Here is a 16,421-nt window from a genome sequence, read left to right on the forward strand (position 1 = left end):
CCAATTATCCATTGAACTGGTATAGCAAGTTGTTATCTACGCGCAAGATCTAAAAATTCGAAATTTGAAGAATATAAGGACGATAAAGAATAAGAACGTCTTTCAATTTCAACAATGATTTCCTCAATTCGATTCAAAAAATCAAAGAACAAAGGAAAATAAAAAATTTCCTTTCCTTTCCTCCGCAAAAACAAAATTTTTCAAAGACAATTTTCAAAGACTCGACATTCAATTCGATAAAAAATTTCGTTTCCTTTCCTTTCAAAGACAAATCCTTACAATTTCCCTATTTTCAAAAACTCTCTTTCGTTGTCAACAACGATTCCTTCTATTCGATTGAAAAAAAAAAAAAAAAGAATCAACGAAGGAAATGACAAATTTCGTCTCGAAACAAAACCTCACAATTATCCTATTTTCAAACACTCGACATCTCCTCCTCTCCTTCCATTAACGTCATCAACGTCAACAATCTCTGCCGGCAATTATCCGCCCATCCTTTGCCCATCTCCGTCGGACCGAGGCCACGTCCGTCGTGCGAAATTTTACAAACGTTGGCCGCGGTGAAACGAGCCGGAATTCGAGATTCGGCGAAACGGGAGGAAAGTGCGCGTGATCCCCGTCGAATAAAATGCGTTTCACGGTCGAGCGACACGCTAGAACGCGACCGCACGACGCGAGAGGAGAGCGATCGTCGGGCGGAAACAATTGTCGCTCGTCGGCCGAATGCGAAAAATCCTGGCTTGTTTCCTCGCCCTCCTACGCAACCGTTCGTCCGTTATAAATCAAACCTCGTTGCCCGGTTATCGCGAAACGACCGCAAACGAATTGCGATGGAACGCTCTCTCTCTCCCTCTCTCTAGCGATAAGGCGGTGGAATTATCGAACGATAATTGAATGAAATTTAGAAAAAATGCACGGGGATTCGTTTCTTCGATTCAGAAGAGAAAAGCTTTGCTTTGTGACTGTTTTGCGAATTTTAAATATTGTTTTGTCGATTCGTTTCCCTACTTTTTCCCAAAGTTGGAATGTATTTTGCAGCGAAGAGCAGCGGAATCGCGCGTTTCCTCTTCGCGAGTCGAGTGATAATCGACGAGAAAGGGATGTTTTTGCTTTCTGGAATGAGGCGATTGTTTTGCATGCATCGAGGAGGAATTTTCGATTTGTATCGTTCCCTTTACCTTTACCAAAGTTGGATATATTTTATGTACGAAGAGCAAACAAACATTCGTCTTCCATTTTCGGGGATAATCGATGAGAAACTAATCGTGGAATTTTTATTTTTCGCATAAAGTTAGATATTATTATTTTACATCGTGAAATGCTTTAAATCGAGCGACACTAAATTTGGAGGAAATGTTAACAGATCCCTGAGAGAAGAAAAGGTGAGGCGATATTAAGGTCAATCCTTTCCGAGTGAAACGTTTAATCGGTTGCTTCCGTTTCAGAGACTAGATATCATTGATGGGGGGTATTTCGTAACGAAAAATGTAGGTTAAGCTGGGAAACGGGGCTCGCTGCCGAATTGAACCGTGCTCGAGAGATCCACGAGATTTCGAGCACGGAGAACAAACGGCTGATAAACAAACAAGAACGCGACCCGGTGACCCGCCCCATTACTCGCCCCGATTTACCCCAACTGCAAAAAGGACACCTCACAATACAGATGGAATCGATCAACGACCCCCTTTTCCCTCCCCGATTTTCCTCCACAATTCGTTTTAACATGGAAATTTCAACAAACATTCTTCTAATTCCTCTAAATATTTCCCCTTTTTTCACTTTCCAATTCACCCGATCGAATCAAATCGAATTTTTTTTCCTTTTCTCCCTCTTTCACTTCGTGCAATACGCAACAGCCTATTAAGAGAAATGTCCTGAAAAATGATTCATCCCGACCCGATTATCCCTCGGTCCATTTACATTTCGAAGGTTTATTTACATTTTCCTCGCGTCACTCGGCTCGACCTGATCGACCTCGCAGGCAACAGGAAGAGGAGGGAGGAACAGGAAGAGGAAATACGCGAAGAAGAAGAAGAAGAAGAAGAAGGGGAGGGGTTGGAAAAGGGTGTTCTGCCTGCAACAGTCCCGATTTAATGGAGCGCGGCGACTTGATAACGTGGGAAAAAGGGGAGAGGGGGAGAGGTATCGCAAGATTTATTAACGTCTCGCGATCCGAATAACGTCTCGCGTGAACAATCGGCCGAAGGTTGAATCATTCGACGGACGGAAATTAAGGGAAAGAGATCGTCTTTTTAATCTCCAAACCATCCCCTTTCCTTCGATCACCGATCGAATGTATATTAGGTGTGCAAATAAGCTCTTCATCTCCTCTCTTTTCTTCTTTCCAAATTCAAGATTTTATTGTTTAAATCAGCCACGAGATCGTTTCAGAATATCGCTGGTCCAATTTTCTCGGTGCATCCGAACTAAATCGTCGTCCAAATTAAAATTTCCTGCTTCAAATCTTTGCTACCACTTTCTCCATGTGAGATACAGAGTTTTCTTCCTGTGGCGCACAAACCGTTTCAGTAGCTGGAATGCAAGCAGACTACACGCCATATAGTTTGAAATTGTTGCATATAGGAGTGGAAACTCTCGTCCTAACTTTTCTCAAAAACAGAATAACGCTCTTTCGGATGACGCCACGAACGGTAAAGTGATTCAAATTCGGTCAAAAGATCGTGGAAGAAAAGGGGAATTTATTATTTGCACGTGTATTATTAATACATATATTGAGATAGGGTAGAAATGTAGCAAAATCAATACTTGTTTGTTCTTTTGTATAAAATATAAATCTCCGATCGGAGCGCATCCCTCCTCACATAATATCATATTCCTTTGTTTGGAGGCCTTTTTTCTCACTTCTCCATCATATGAAAGCTCTCTCTCGCCATTATTGTCACATATATATTGTCACAGTTGAAAAGTGGACTTTCTTAATTACCATTTCACGTTATTATCATATTTAAAATCGTGGCAAAATTCGTATCCACGTGTTATCGATGACTCGTTTATTTTCTTGAACGATAGATGGATGAGTGCGACGAAAGAGAGTGTCGCCAACTGAGAGTATTGTCCTCGAAGATATAGATGGGGAAACAATGGAGGAAGAAAATAGTGGAAGAGGATAGGAACGAAGGAAGAATGTACTCTTGACACGATGATATCAAGTTACAGAGAGATATTTTAGGAAACTCGCGGGGATGAGATATTATTTCGTTTATTTGCCTCGACAGAAACATCTTTTTCAAAGAGGGATCGAATTAAATTAAGCAAATATCGACTGTTGTCGACTAGTTGTCCCTCGGTTATTACGAAGTTTAATTATATTTATCCAATTTTCTTGGGCTATTTCTACCATTTCCATTGCTCTTTCACAAAAGATCGTACAAAAGAAAACTTTTAACAAGTTCCATCTATTTTCGAAGAAGTTTTTTTCCGCTGAAACCGAACGCGAACGATCGCGAAACTAAAACAATGACAAAGAAACGAAACGTTGATTTTCCATCCTTTTCCCTTTCCTTTTTAATATTTCCACGCCAGGATGAAAAAGTTCGCCCGCCACGGAACTTCCATCGCGAGTACTTCAACTTTCCCAAACGAACGAAGATGTAAAACTCCTTCCTCCTTCTCCTCCTCTTAAACTTTCCCCTCTTAATGCACGAATATCGCGTAAACGATTGATAAGGAAGCCGAGAATTTCCTCGCGTCCTTGGTATTCCTTCTTTTACCTTTCCAACCGATCTGATCGATCGATCGTCGAGGAAAGGATTGAAAAATCGACGCGACTTTTCGCGAGGTTTCGTCAAGAAATATTTCGGTTCGTTTGCACGGACAAACGAGCGTTGTAATGCGCGGACTTCAAAAGGTTTAAAGTAAAAAAAGTACGCTCGTTAACGAATACGCGATCGATACTTTAATGAAAACTTCGCTGTACTTCCATTTTATTTCCACCACAACCTTTACTCCTTTATTCCGTCCTCCTTTAATTCCATTGCACCGGCTTTCTAAATAACTGTGATATATGAAGAACCGGAGCTGGTTCTCGAAAATATGACGTTGATTCTAATCGTTGATTCTCTAATTACATCAAATGTGAATTGATCCGCTGTTGGTTAGAAAGGTGGAACGCTCTCCGTGTTCGATGATCGAGGTAGCGCTAAATTTCGATTAAATTCAAAGATATTAAAAGGTTTGGATCGATGATTTACTCGGACAATTATTGCGTCGTATCAAGTTGCCAATTTTAGAATAAACGACTAAATCATAACTCATAAGCTTCTACTTAACCTGTATTTTGTTTAGCATATTTCCACGTTATTTATGTTTCTTTTTTGTATCGATTTTCTTGAAAAGCGAACGATTTTAAAATATTACTTCTACTACGAGTTTGAGCTGGATCAAGTGTTCAGATTGAAGCAAGTATCGAAATATTAGGTCAGTTTTTAGATAAGATTCTATGGGAGGATCGTTCGACGGTGATTTCAAAAATTCAAGTTTGGAAATCTTGAAAACAATATGATATTAAACGGAGATAAATCGAAAGGCGAACTGAAAGCAGAATTAGATATATCTCCAATGACAATTTTCAGACATTCATTTGGGTACAATGGGTAAAAAATTGGACAAAGAAGATCAAAAATTTGCAAGTCCATTTTTGAATAGAGTTATAATCTTTGATATGAAATGGATATGGACAATGGTTGGACGTTAATGAAAATCGTTACGAAAAAAGTTATAGTGATTGCAAGTGGTCTGTAAAGAAAATAATTGATTATTCTTTTCTAAAACGAGAATATATCGTAACATTTTACTGCCAAGAAATTGATTAGAAAACAATCCGCATTTAGACAAGAACTTATTCTTCCATGACAATGCTTATATATATACATCATATTCACCAATTATATTTCATTAACCAGATTATCACTCGTTTCGCCATTTACAATTATTTTTAAATAAAATATTCGATTCGATCGATTGAAATCTTGTTGAGAAAATATTTCAATCTCGCGTGTACTCTTACACAATTTCTGACAACAAGCCGAAAATTTGAAAATTGACAAACTTAATCCTTCCAATCAATCCCCTTTTCCACGATTCTTTCTTTTCTCCGCTCTTAATTGTGGTAGCCATTTAACAACGAAACGGCAACGGCAAAGGAGTCGAGGAGTTGCAAATATCGCAAATATTCCACACAATTCCGTGCAAAGAGAGGGTCCCCTCGATCTTCGAATTAATGCCGCGCCCGATACCGCGTATCGCCGGTTAATATTTGCCGTCACGATACCCCTCCCCCTCCCCGCCTCCTCTCGTGTGTGTACGCGTTCAAAAGCGATCGCATATCACGGTGAAAAATGAATTTGCGGTCGATCATACGTTACGTTTAATTCCGTGCAATATGCATTACAATACACGACAATGCGTTATTAATCGCCACGGACTTAAAATTCACCGGCCCGCTTTTGCCCGAATGATAGATGCAGCTGTTTGCCCATAATAATCGCCAGTTATTTACTCCGTGAAACGCTGACATCTGCTATATGTGTCTGTCTATATATATATACAATTTTAATCGATTTAAAAAAAAAGAAAAGAAAGAAAAGAAAAATGGAAGAAATAAACGGTGAATAAAAGAGAAGGAGAACATTGAAATTTTTATACAGCTTTTGTGAAAATTGTAAAATTTCCATTCATACGTGTAAGTGATGATTGTTTTTTTTTTAATTTTAGAGATAATGATTTCAGAATCGTAACAACACGGTTCGCAATATTATAACACATGCGCTCGAATGAATATGTGACAATATGCGAATAATTGCGTTAGCTTATGCAGTGATCAATGGAAGTCGATAATTGTACCGCTATTATTTGTTAATATTCTCTATAAATACGCACGTTTGATATTTGTACGTATTATCAATAACGTCGATTTGAACTGGGAATAAAATTAGCGGAAGCTTAACGGGGGATGGTATATTTTTTTTGATCAACCAGGTTAACTATGATTCCATGCGCGCCAACGCAACGATCGTAATGCGATTACGGTGATGCATAACGTGATTGTAAGATTAGGCGCAATTATGCCCGTGATAAGTGTAATCGATGGAAACAACAACGGTATCGAACGACATTTGCGACAGTAATAACAATTTCGAATTAAAAAAAAAGTTTATTTCGTAACGAAAAGAATTTGTCACGCGCGAAGATTAGAAATATTCGATATGGAAAAAGGGAGGGGAAATCGGTGACCCATTTCGCTAATATCACCGTGGATAATAGGAAAATTCATCAGTTTTCATTTTTATATCTCACTCCCGAAACTGAGAACTGGTTGGACGAATAGAAAAAAACAGCACGAAATCGGTGGCGATCGTCTTAAAATTGCAATCGTTGCAACGACGAGATTGGAAAACGCGAAAGTGGTGATTTCTACGGCGAACAATCCCCATACGGTTTATATGAATGAAACGTTACAAGCGAGCCACGTATTCGTTCGATATTCTATAAAACGCGTCCGATCCAGATGTGGAAAATTATACAGCGCGATGAAATCACGATGATATTGCTTCTCGCGTTAAACGGCCCCCGGTTATCGTTTCCTCGCCGCCGATTATTACGACAATCGTTCCAAGGGTTTAAGGTTTTGGACCAGGTATCCCTTAGAAATCCTTTAAAAATCCGCGGATTTTACAGCGATACGACGCAGTTAAATTCCGACGAAAAAGCTCGACGAATTATTTATCGCGGATGAAAAATTTCACACGGTCTGAAAGGTAAGTGAAAAAAGGGTGAAATTTTAGAAAATTGTTCTGCCGTTTCTTTTATACACACTTAAAAAATCGTAATTATTTAAATATCCTCACGAAACTACAAACGGTTCTGTACAAAGTGTTACGAGGTATTTTATATCCCGTACACGTTGGCTACATAAAGTCAGAGGCAAACATCTTTCAAACTTTTCTTTATCTCTGTAACAAAATATAGAAGTTTTCTGGAGGAACTGGAGGAACACCAACACGTGACGCGACACGACGCAACTTTAAACTCTTCTTTCCTCCACTGCATTCGTTCCCTACGACTGATCTCGAATTTTCCAAGTAGGAAAAAAAAAAAGACGAATATAAAAATTTACGTCCCGACAATAACCATTGTCCGTAACAATTAACAAACGAGAATAACGAGAATCCTTGGCGATTTTTATATTCCGCCGAGTTTTATCGCTCCGCTATTAATATCCTCTCCCTTTTTGTCCCACGTTGCATTACGAATAATATACACCGAGCGCCGCATCAATTTTCACGTGATTCCGTTCCTTTTATTCCCCATTGCCTCGTGCTGTTCCACCGCCGCCGGTGGAAAATAAAGAACGCTTTGTCGCGTCGGGAATGTATTAGACACCTATCGCCGGCCATTTTACACGAGCCAACATAAAACGTGTCCCCCCTAATATATTACTCGTTGCGCCCCCTTGCTTTCCTCGTCCCTGCAATTTCCGTTCCGTTCCAAAGTCCAATGGAAAATAATAAATTCTCGCCGAACCGGCTGACCAGGTTAATGCAAGAGATTACCGATAGATTCGATCGATGGTAAAAATTGAGAGAGACATCGAGAAAGAGAAAAAAAGAAACAATAAAAATAACAATGATAATGATAAGGATGAATAAGAGATGGAAAATGGAGGGCGGTTGAACGAGAGCGAATGTTGAAATTTATGATCGGTCGTAAACGTATTTACCGGTGAAACCGTATTCGCACGCGAGGGTGAGGATAAATTTTCAAGAAAGGATGGTGGCTCGCGTTAGCCACCATCGCGTTGAATGAAATACACGCTTACCTCGATTCCGTGGTCAAAGCAAACGTAAGGAATTCACAGCCTTAAATCACACTCGTGGAAAATATTTATTTCACCATCCTCTTCAACCCCTCTTCTCGCTTCGTTTCGATCCATCCGTCCCACGATCCAACCACAATGAAAAAAATATTTCTAATTTCCAATTCTCGACTATTTTTCCCAATTTCAGATCCCAATCTCGTTCGCGAAAGGGATATTAATCCATCCACGGATACTTGCCACTATCGGCAACAACGTATAACGCAACTCGTGAAACAAACTTGATCCCCGATACGAATCCACACGAATCTACGACGATATTCCGTATTCTCGATTCAAGGAGATCCGTTATTAAATATATCGTGCGCAACGGTAGCCTCAGGTGCGCCAATTTCCGCGCCGTATTACGTACAACTCCTCTCCGTTTCGCTAAATTCTAAACCCCCGTGCTACGACTTCGGAGGCGCGGCCGGCTAATAAACAATTAGGAGAGACAAGGAAACGTAACTGAAACTTACGAAGCGGGCAAACTTACACCACAGGGATAATTCTCGAGTTGATTAACTTTCGCGATCCTGATCGGTTCAACGGTTATTTCCAGTTCCAAATTGAGAAGAAGGAGAGAGAGAGGAGGGGAGATACGTTCAGAATCATTCAGAATCGCAATTTCAATTCGCTATCGAGTTCGAAATCGATCGAGAATTTACGAGAAACGAAAATATAAACTCTTTCCCTCTCCTTTTTTAATTAGATCGTTTCGAAAAGAGGAAGATGGATAACGGCGCGCAGCGAGAACAGCGCGGGAGCTTTCATCGAGTTTAACCCCTCCTCCCTCGTTAAATTAATCCCGCGTCAAACTAATTAGTCGACGCTTTGATGGATTAATACACGGGCGTCCTATTAAAATCGCGCGCGCTGTTTCTATTCGCGTCGAATTATACACAATTAACGAGGCACAAACCCGGCGCATCCTTCGTTTCATCGGCTCTTCGACCCCGTCCCGATCCGAGTCTTGAGACTCTAATTAAACGTTAAATTTGAGAAATCAAATTCATACCTTCCAACAACGTATTCCATTTCTCTCGTCCTCGATTTTCGATACGATTAACGAAAAGGATGTATCGTGTCAATATATCTTCCATTTCTTCTAATTTTTTTTTCACTTTGTTATTCATTATATATATATAATAAAAATTTATATTTTTATTTGTCAAACGAAAGAAAATTTAATTTCGATTATGATTCTTGCAACACTGGAAGCAAAATTACGATGTTATTATTTTAGAAATCAAATTGATATCCTCCAACGACGCCATATTCTCGATACGATTTTCGATACGATTAACGAAAAGAATGTATCGTGTCAATATATCCGATTCTTCCATTTCTTCTAATTTTTCTTTTTCACTTTGTTATTCATTATATGTAATGAAAAATTATATTGTTTGCCAAACGAAAGAAAATTTAGTTTCAATTATGAACGATGACTCTTGCAACACTGGAAGCAAAAATTACGATGTTATTATTTGAGAAATCAAATTGATATCCAACGACGCCGTATTCCATTTCTCTCGTCCTCGATCGCGTTTTCGATACGATTAACGAAAAGGATGTATCGTGTCAATATATCTTCTATTTCTTCTAATTTTTTTTTTCACTTTGTTATTCATTATATATAATGAAAATTTATATTTATTTGCCGAAAATTTAATTTCGTTTATAAACAATGACTCTTGCAACACTGGAAACAAAATTACAATGTTATTATTTGAGAAATCAAATTGATATCCAATAACTTCTAATTTTTTTTTTTTCACTTTGTTATTCACTATACATAATGAAAATTTATATTTATTTGCCGAAAATTTAATTTCGTTTATAAACGATGACTCTTGCAACACTGGAAACAAAATTATATTATATTATTTATATTCAAGTGATAATCCATTTATCGATCCTATATTATAATTATACGAAATTAAACTTTCCTTATTTTGAACGATATTCATTGTACAAACTGTCTCGTCCAAATCCATCTATTCCACTCATTTTCTCGACTCTTCGATCGAAGAAAGAAAAAGAAAAACAAAAAAGCGAACAAAAGCGAAGATCCGCGAAAAAGCAAGTGGCTGATCCTTAAGTTTTCAATTCGAGGACAAAATCCCCGTTTTGCTGTGAAGAATTATAATTATACGAAATTAAACTTTCCTTATTTTGAACGATATTCATTCGTCCAAATCCATCCACTCCACTCGTTTTCTCGATCCGCGAACGATCGAAGAAAGAAAAAGAAAAACAAAAAGCGAAGATTCACGAAAAAGCAGGTGGCTGACCCTTAAGTTTTCAATTTGAGGACAAAATCCCCGTTTTGCTGTGAAGAATTATACGAAATTAAACTTTCCTTATTTTGAACGATATTCATTCGTCCAAATCCATCGTTTTCTCGACTCTTCGATCCGCGAACGATCGAAGAAACAAAAAACAAAAACAAAAACGAACAAAAGCGAAGATTCACGAAAAAGCAGGTGACTGACCCTTAAGTTTTCAATTCGAGGATAAAATCCCCGGTTCGCCGTGGAGAAACGGGGGAAATTTCATCGTTGATTGGTTGAGGCCATAGGAAACGGGAAAGGAACGGGAAGAAGGGGTGGAAGGACACGCAACGACGGACGCGACAAGAAGGAGAATGCGGGGGAGGAGGTTGCGCGGGGCGCGCTCTTTGCGAAACTCACATGGGAAGCTGACCGGAGGATGAGTCTGGGCGTTGTGCGCGTTGTGGGGGTGCCTGGGGGTTGCTGCACGCTGCCTGCAGAAGCAGAGGACCGCCGCCGTGACCAGGCCTGCCACGCTCAGGATAAGGAAAACCAGCGCGATCACGAACCAGATCGTCTGCATACCCAGGATCGTCGATGCCTCGGAATCTGCGAAGGAAATTAACCGAGAATTAAATCATTTTAGAGTAGAGAAAGAGATAAAGAAAGAGGTATCTTATTAAAGGATTTTTTAGAGTTTCAACGTTCTTCCAGATGCTTCCTCAAGTTTTCTTAAACGGAACACGCGAATGAATGTCGTTAATTATTCCTTTCAAATGGGATTATATTATATTTTACCGGCTGATCCGAAGAAGAGAATTGAATTTCATGAGAAGAATTCATATTCCGCTTTATTAAAAAGAATATTCCTTTTAATAAAGATGTGAAAAGATGCTTTATAACGTTCTTGAAAAGTTGATCCACTTATGTCAAAGAATCGTTAGTTTGATTTTAACTTGAAGTTTTTGTAAAATTTATCGAATATGAATGGTTATAATCCGGTATAATAGATTTTAAACTTCGAGTTGAAAAATTAATCTGAATTAATGATGTCTGGGTATAAGTAGATTAAGTTTATTTTTTTTTATCTCTGATATTTTATACATCTAAACGTTTGATAGATCGTGATTGGATTTATCCAATTAATTTCCTTTCCTTTTTTTTTTTTTTAATTGAAACATCGAAACGAAACGCGATACATAATCGGAGAAGTTTATTTGTTGGATGATTCAACAGAATTCGATTTTATATATATATGTTAAATCGTTATACCTTTAATGACTGTCCATTATTCACGGAAGGAAACTAAGGGTTACACGATTATAACAAACGAGTACGTGTATATTGTGGTTATTTAATGCGTTAACGGGTAGAGAAACGTCAATAACTCTTCGAGCTATTAATTTTGGGATAGTTCGATAAATATTATACGACATCACGCCAGCAAAACCATCAATCACGTGAAATTAATAAATATACGCCCGGGAGGGGTTGCCACACGTATGTAACACGTATCATATTTTGTTACGAATAATTTGTGAACATCGCGAACCATTCGACTATCCAAACATCGTAAATATATCGTATAAAGCAAAATATAGGAAACGGAGGGGAAACGATTATTATTTTCGTTCGATCGCTCTTCCCCTTACATCACTCTTCTAATTTTCCACGAATCCCGTAATCAAAGTGGCCATAGCCACGTTACGCTTCTCCTTTCTTCCCTCCCGATTAAAATAGCAATGGCAGTTCATCTTGCTGGCAAGCGTCGGGTCAACTGACAATGGAAGAGAATTAATTCCCCCGGGCGTTGTACAATGCGTTCCAGAGTGCGGCCAACACAGAAACCGCCCTCTGGCAACCAAACGTGCACGCAGTTTCGTTGAATCGAGAGATCGATACCCTGTTCCGTGTGTATACCTTTTTTTCTCTTTTTTTTTTTATCATTAGGGGTCGTACGACACGCTATTACCATAGCGAAAGCGACGAGAGAGAGAGAGAGAGGAAAAGAGAGGAGAAAGAGGAAAAATAAGTTTCGCGTAAAGTCGGGTGACTTTGTACTTTGAGGCTGCTCGGCTGCGCTTTGAACACGGGTCGGGTCGGTTATCTTTTCCAAAGATCGAAGATTCAAAAGAATTTCATAATTATTTCATTATTATTCTTCTACGTATTTCTACGTTTATCCGACACAACGAATCCTTTTTTTTTTGTAATTCGATCGTATTCAACGGAGTAAAACGGATTTATGACTGATTTATGACGAATTTACGACGCTTTGACGAATTCCTTCGCAACAGCGTGACGAATACCAATCGCGAAGATATGCAACAATTATTCAAATGAAAGCATTAACTACGCACTGATTATGAATTTTGCCGATGATTGATGACGATCTACAACATCTCTGAATGTCGCGTAACGAATGTACCCCATTGCTTTATCACCCACTGCCAACATCCACCCTCAACTCTCGACGAGGTTGCGCGTCTATCGACTCGAATTTATGACTATAAATTAACAAGGAAACAGAATTATTAATTTTTAAATAATGAACGAACGGGGGCACGACATCGATACGAACTCGTTGCTCGATCACACGATTCGAAACCGTACCGTAATCGATACGTCTGATGTTAAAATAGATTTTTAACATCGCGGGAAAGGAATGAAATGGCCGTCGATCGTCGACGGGTACGGAAATTGATTAAAATGTTTCTCGTGAAAACGGGAAACGCTGCTGACCTCCGTCGTTATTCGCTGTTTTATCGTTTTCCTATATTTTGTTTTTTCTTTGAAATTCCCTTTGTACAATGCCGCAACAGATTATTACTTTATTGCGGATATTATCGAAACGATTAATCGGAATGAAAATTCGATCAAAATTAATAAATATTTCAAAGCGATATCAATTTCATGGTAATTTTATATTTCCACGAATCTTTTTCAATCGTTTGCTCTAAAAAAAAAAAATACTCCGATTAATCCAAACTTTATTCGAATTAAAAAAAAATATATATTCCGATCATTGTGAAATCGGTTTGAAAAGTTAGGAATCGAAGTTTAAACGGCGGTATTTGAGGTAAGAATTCGGCGATCCCATCCTGGTTCGATTACAAATCAATTTGCCCGCGGCGTATTTCATTTGAAATCCGAAAAGATCCCTCTCTCACTCTCTCTCTCTCTCTCTCTCCTCGAGGGAGAAGGGTCTCTGGAAAATGAATCGGTGGTAATTAGAACTTACTGGCACAGAGGGTGGAGGTAGCCTCGTCGGACTCGTCGCCGCAGTGATTCACGCCGTCACAAAGGAGATCCCTCTCGATGCAAAATTCGTTCTGGGTGCATCGGAAGTCCTTGCAAGTGTGCTCTGCGAACCGACAAACAAATATTCACCGTTAAAGACATCGTTCGCAAGGGAGATGGAAAACTTTTCCATCCTGCGATTGAATTATCTATTTCGTCACCATCGAAATCCAATTTTTATTCGCATTCGTCGAAATTCTGGAAAAAAAAAGTTTTTCAATTTACAATTTACAATTTTACACAAAATTCGAACTAATTAACGGATCGGATGCAATAATTTTCGCTATTGCGATTGAATCGTGATCGAAAGATTTTTATTTAGATTCGTGAAAAAGCAATGCCAATTTGAACGATTTATCAATCCGATTCGATGAGGGGATCGATTAATCCAAATTTGCTTCCCATAATGGCGAGATACGACATTATCGCGACAAATAACTATCACGAATGACTCGTAACTCTGAATCGACCGTTCCGTCATCGAATTGCACGATACGGTTATGCATAAATCGAAACCGTTCTATCTGCACACTCCGCAAATTCCAACTAATTAGCGATCGGATGCAATAATTTTCTTGCGATTGAATCGTGATCGAAAGATTTTTATTTAGATTCGCCAAATGCTAATTTACAATTCGAGAACTTGTCAAACAGACCGCGGATCTTGCGATTGAATCGTGGCCAAGATCGAAAAATTTTTATTTAGCTTCGTGAAAAATCAATGCCAATTTACAATTCCAACTAATTAGCAATTGGATGCAATAACTTTCGATCTTGCGATTGAATCGTGATCGAAAGATTTTTATTTAAATTCGTGAAAAATCAATGCCAATTTACAATTCCAACTAATTAGCGATCGAATGCAATAACTTTCGATCTTACGATTGATTCGTGATCGAAAGATTTTTATTTAGATTCGTGAAAAATCAATGCCAATTTACAATTCCAACTAATTAGCGATCGGATGCAATAATTTTCGATTTTGCGATTGAATTGTGGCCAAGATCGAAAGATTTTTATTTAGATTCGTGAAAAATCAATGCCAATTTATAATTCCAACTAATTAGCGATCGAATGCAATAATTTTGCGATCTTGCAATTGAATCGATCGAAAGATTTTTATTTAGATTCGTGAAAAATCAATGCCAATTTACAATTCCAACTAATTAACGATCGAATGCAATAATTCTCGATCTTGCGATTGAATCGTGATCGAAAGATTATTATTTAGATTCGCCAAATACCAATTGACAATTCGAGAACAATTTATCAAACAGATCGAGGATGGAACACAATAATTTTCGATCTCGCGAATGAATCGTGGCCAAGATCGAATTCCAACTAATTAGCGATCGGATGCAATAACTTTCGATCTTGCGATCGAAAGATTTTTATTTAGATCTGTGAAAAATCAATGCCAATTTACAATTCCAACTAATTAACGATCGGATGCGATTGAATCGTGACCAAGATCGAAAGATTCTTATTTAGATTCGTGAAAAATTTACAATTCGACTTATCAATTTTGTTAGGGGATCGATTAATCCAAATTTGCTGGCCGCAACGGCGAGATACGATTATCGCGACAAGTAACGATCACGAAATGACTCGGAATCGGAAACGGTTCCGTCATCGTCCATCCGAGCGCGCGATAATCGATCCTATCTGCACAGGTCGCGAATTCGAGCTAATTAGCGAAATTACAACGTATCATTAGCCTCGCACACGATCGGGCGCAATAAAGAAGAAATTCGAGGTCGAAACGTCTAGGTTAGCTGGCCACGGATCGATTAATTAAACGCGGACTTGCGTTTTGATATTCAACGCGGTCTGTCTTTGCCGCTCTATTCCGCTTCCGTGCCGCGTCTCTCGTATCGCGTTTCTGCCGATCTAACTCGATTAGGGGGACAAATGAATTGATCGCAGCGACGTGACCCGTTATAATTAGCCCGATGCGTTAATATTAACGAGAATATTAGGGGGGGAGGGATCGTAGCGTAGTAGATATCAACATCAGACTGGATTTGAATAATTGCCTCTATATACCCTGGATCATTGGATCGTTTTAATAAGCAGCGGCGACGATATCGTTGATCGATTGTAGTTAGATTCGGATTATGGAAATTCCATGATCCTTCGGGTTCGAATATTTTAAGAATATGATATCGAGTTATGCGATAACGCGATTTCCTCGTCGAGCCTCGTAAACTTCCGCGAGAAATCTTTATTATCTTTATCGAGATTTATTCGTAAGGCGGAACTTCCTCCAGCTTTAAGAATTCTCCAACTTAATTAAAAACGAAAAAACCTGTTCCAATGTCTTTTACGACCAATAATAGTACTTTCCTTCCAGAGTCACGATGTGCTAAATAATGAAAGCGAGAGCATCCAATTATTCATTAAATAAATCCTATATATAACACTCATTCGATGATTGATAATTTCGTGATTCTATTCGCGGAACACAGTTGTTCGAATACATTGAATTCACCCACACGCGTAAAATGCACAATTATTCTCGATCGAAGGAAACTCTTGATAAACGTGAGTTATATATAACTAATCGTAACAAAATTGGTCGAAACGAGAAGGAAGAAAGAAGGAAAGTTACGAAGAGTATAATACTTTTATACGATCGACAATTATTTCGAATCTATTTAATCACAATTATTCGAATATATTGAATTCACCTTACCCTTATATAAAAATATAGCACAATTATTCTCGATCGAAGGAAACTCTTGATAAACGCGAATTATATATAACCGATCATAATAAAATTGGGCGGAACGAAAAGGAAGAAAGGAGGAAAGTTACGAAGAATATAATACTTTTATACGATTGACAATTATTTCGAATCTATTCGCAATCACAGCTTGTCGTCCAGAAACCAACCAAACACGAGGTCAAAGAGCAATCTTTTTCGCTTGCAACGAGCTGCGGAAATCGTATTTATCTCTCTTATCTTCGGAGAT

The 16,421-nt window shown here is 38.5% G+C and overlaps 1 protein-coding gene across 1 annotated transcript in view; it reads right to left on the reverse strand.

The window, feature by feature from the left end:
• The window catches only part of LOC102655243, a 186,229-nt gene that overhangs the window by 6,385 nt on the left and 163,423 nt on the right, over positions 1–16,421 (reverse strand). The window contains exons 4-5 of the mRNA XM_016916682.2: positions 13,388–13,510; positions 10,567–10,755 (exon numbers count right to left, since the gene is read on the reverse strand). Of these exons, the coding sequence (XP_016772171.1) occupies positions 10,567–10,755; positions 13,388–13,510 (312 nt within the window). The remainder of the gene's footprint in view (positions 1–10,566; positions 10,756–13,387; positions 13,511–16,421) is intronic.

This window comes from Apis mellifera, linkage group LG1 (assembly GCF_003254395.2).
Source record: "Apis mellifera strain DH4 linkage group LG1, Amel_HAv3.1, whole genome shotgun sequence".
Taxonomy (NCBI): Eukaryota; Metazoa; Arthropoda; class Insecta; order Hymenoptera; family Apidae; genus Apis; species Apis mellifera.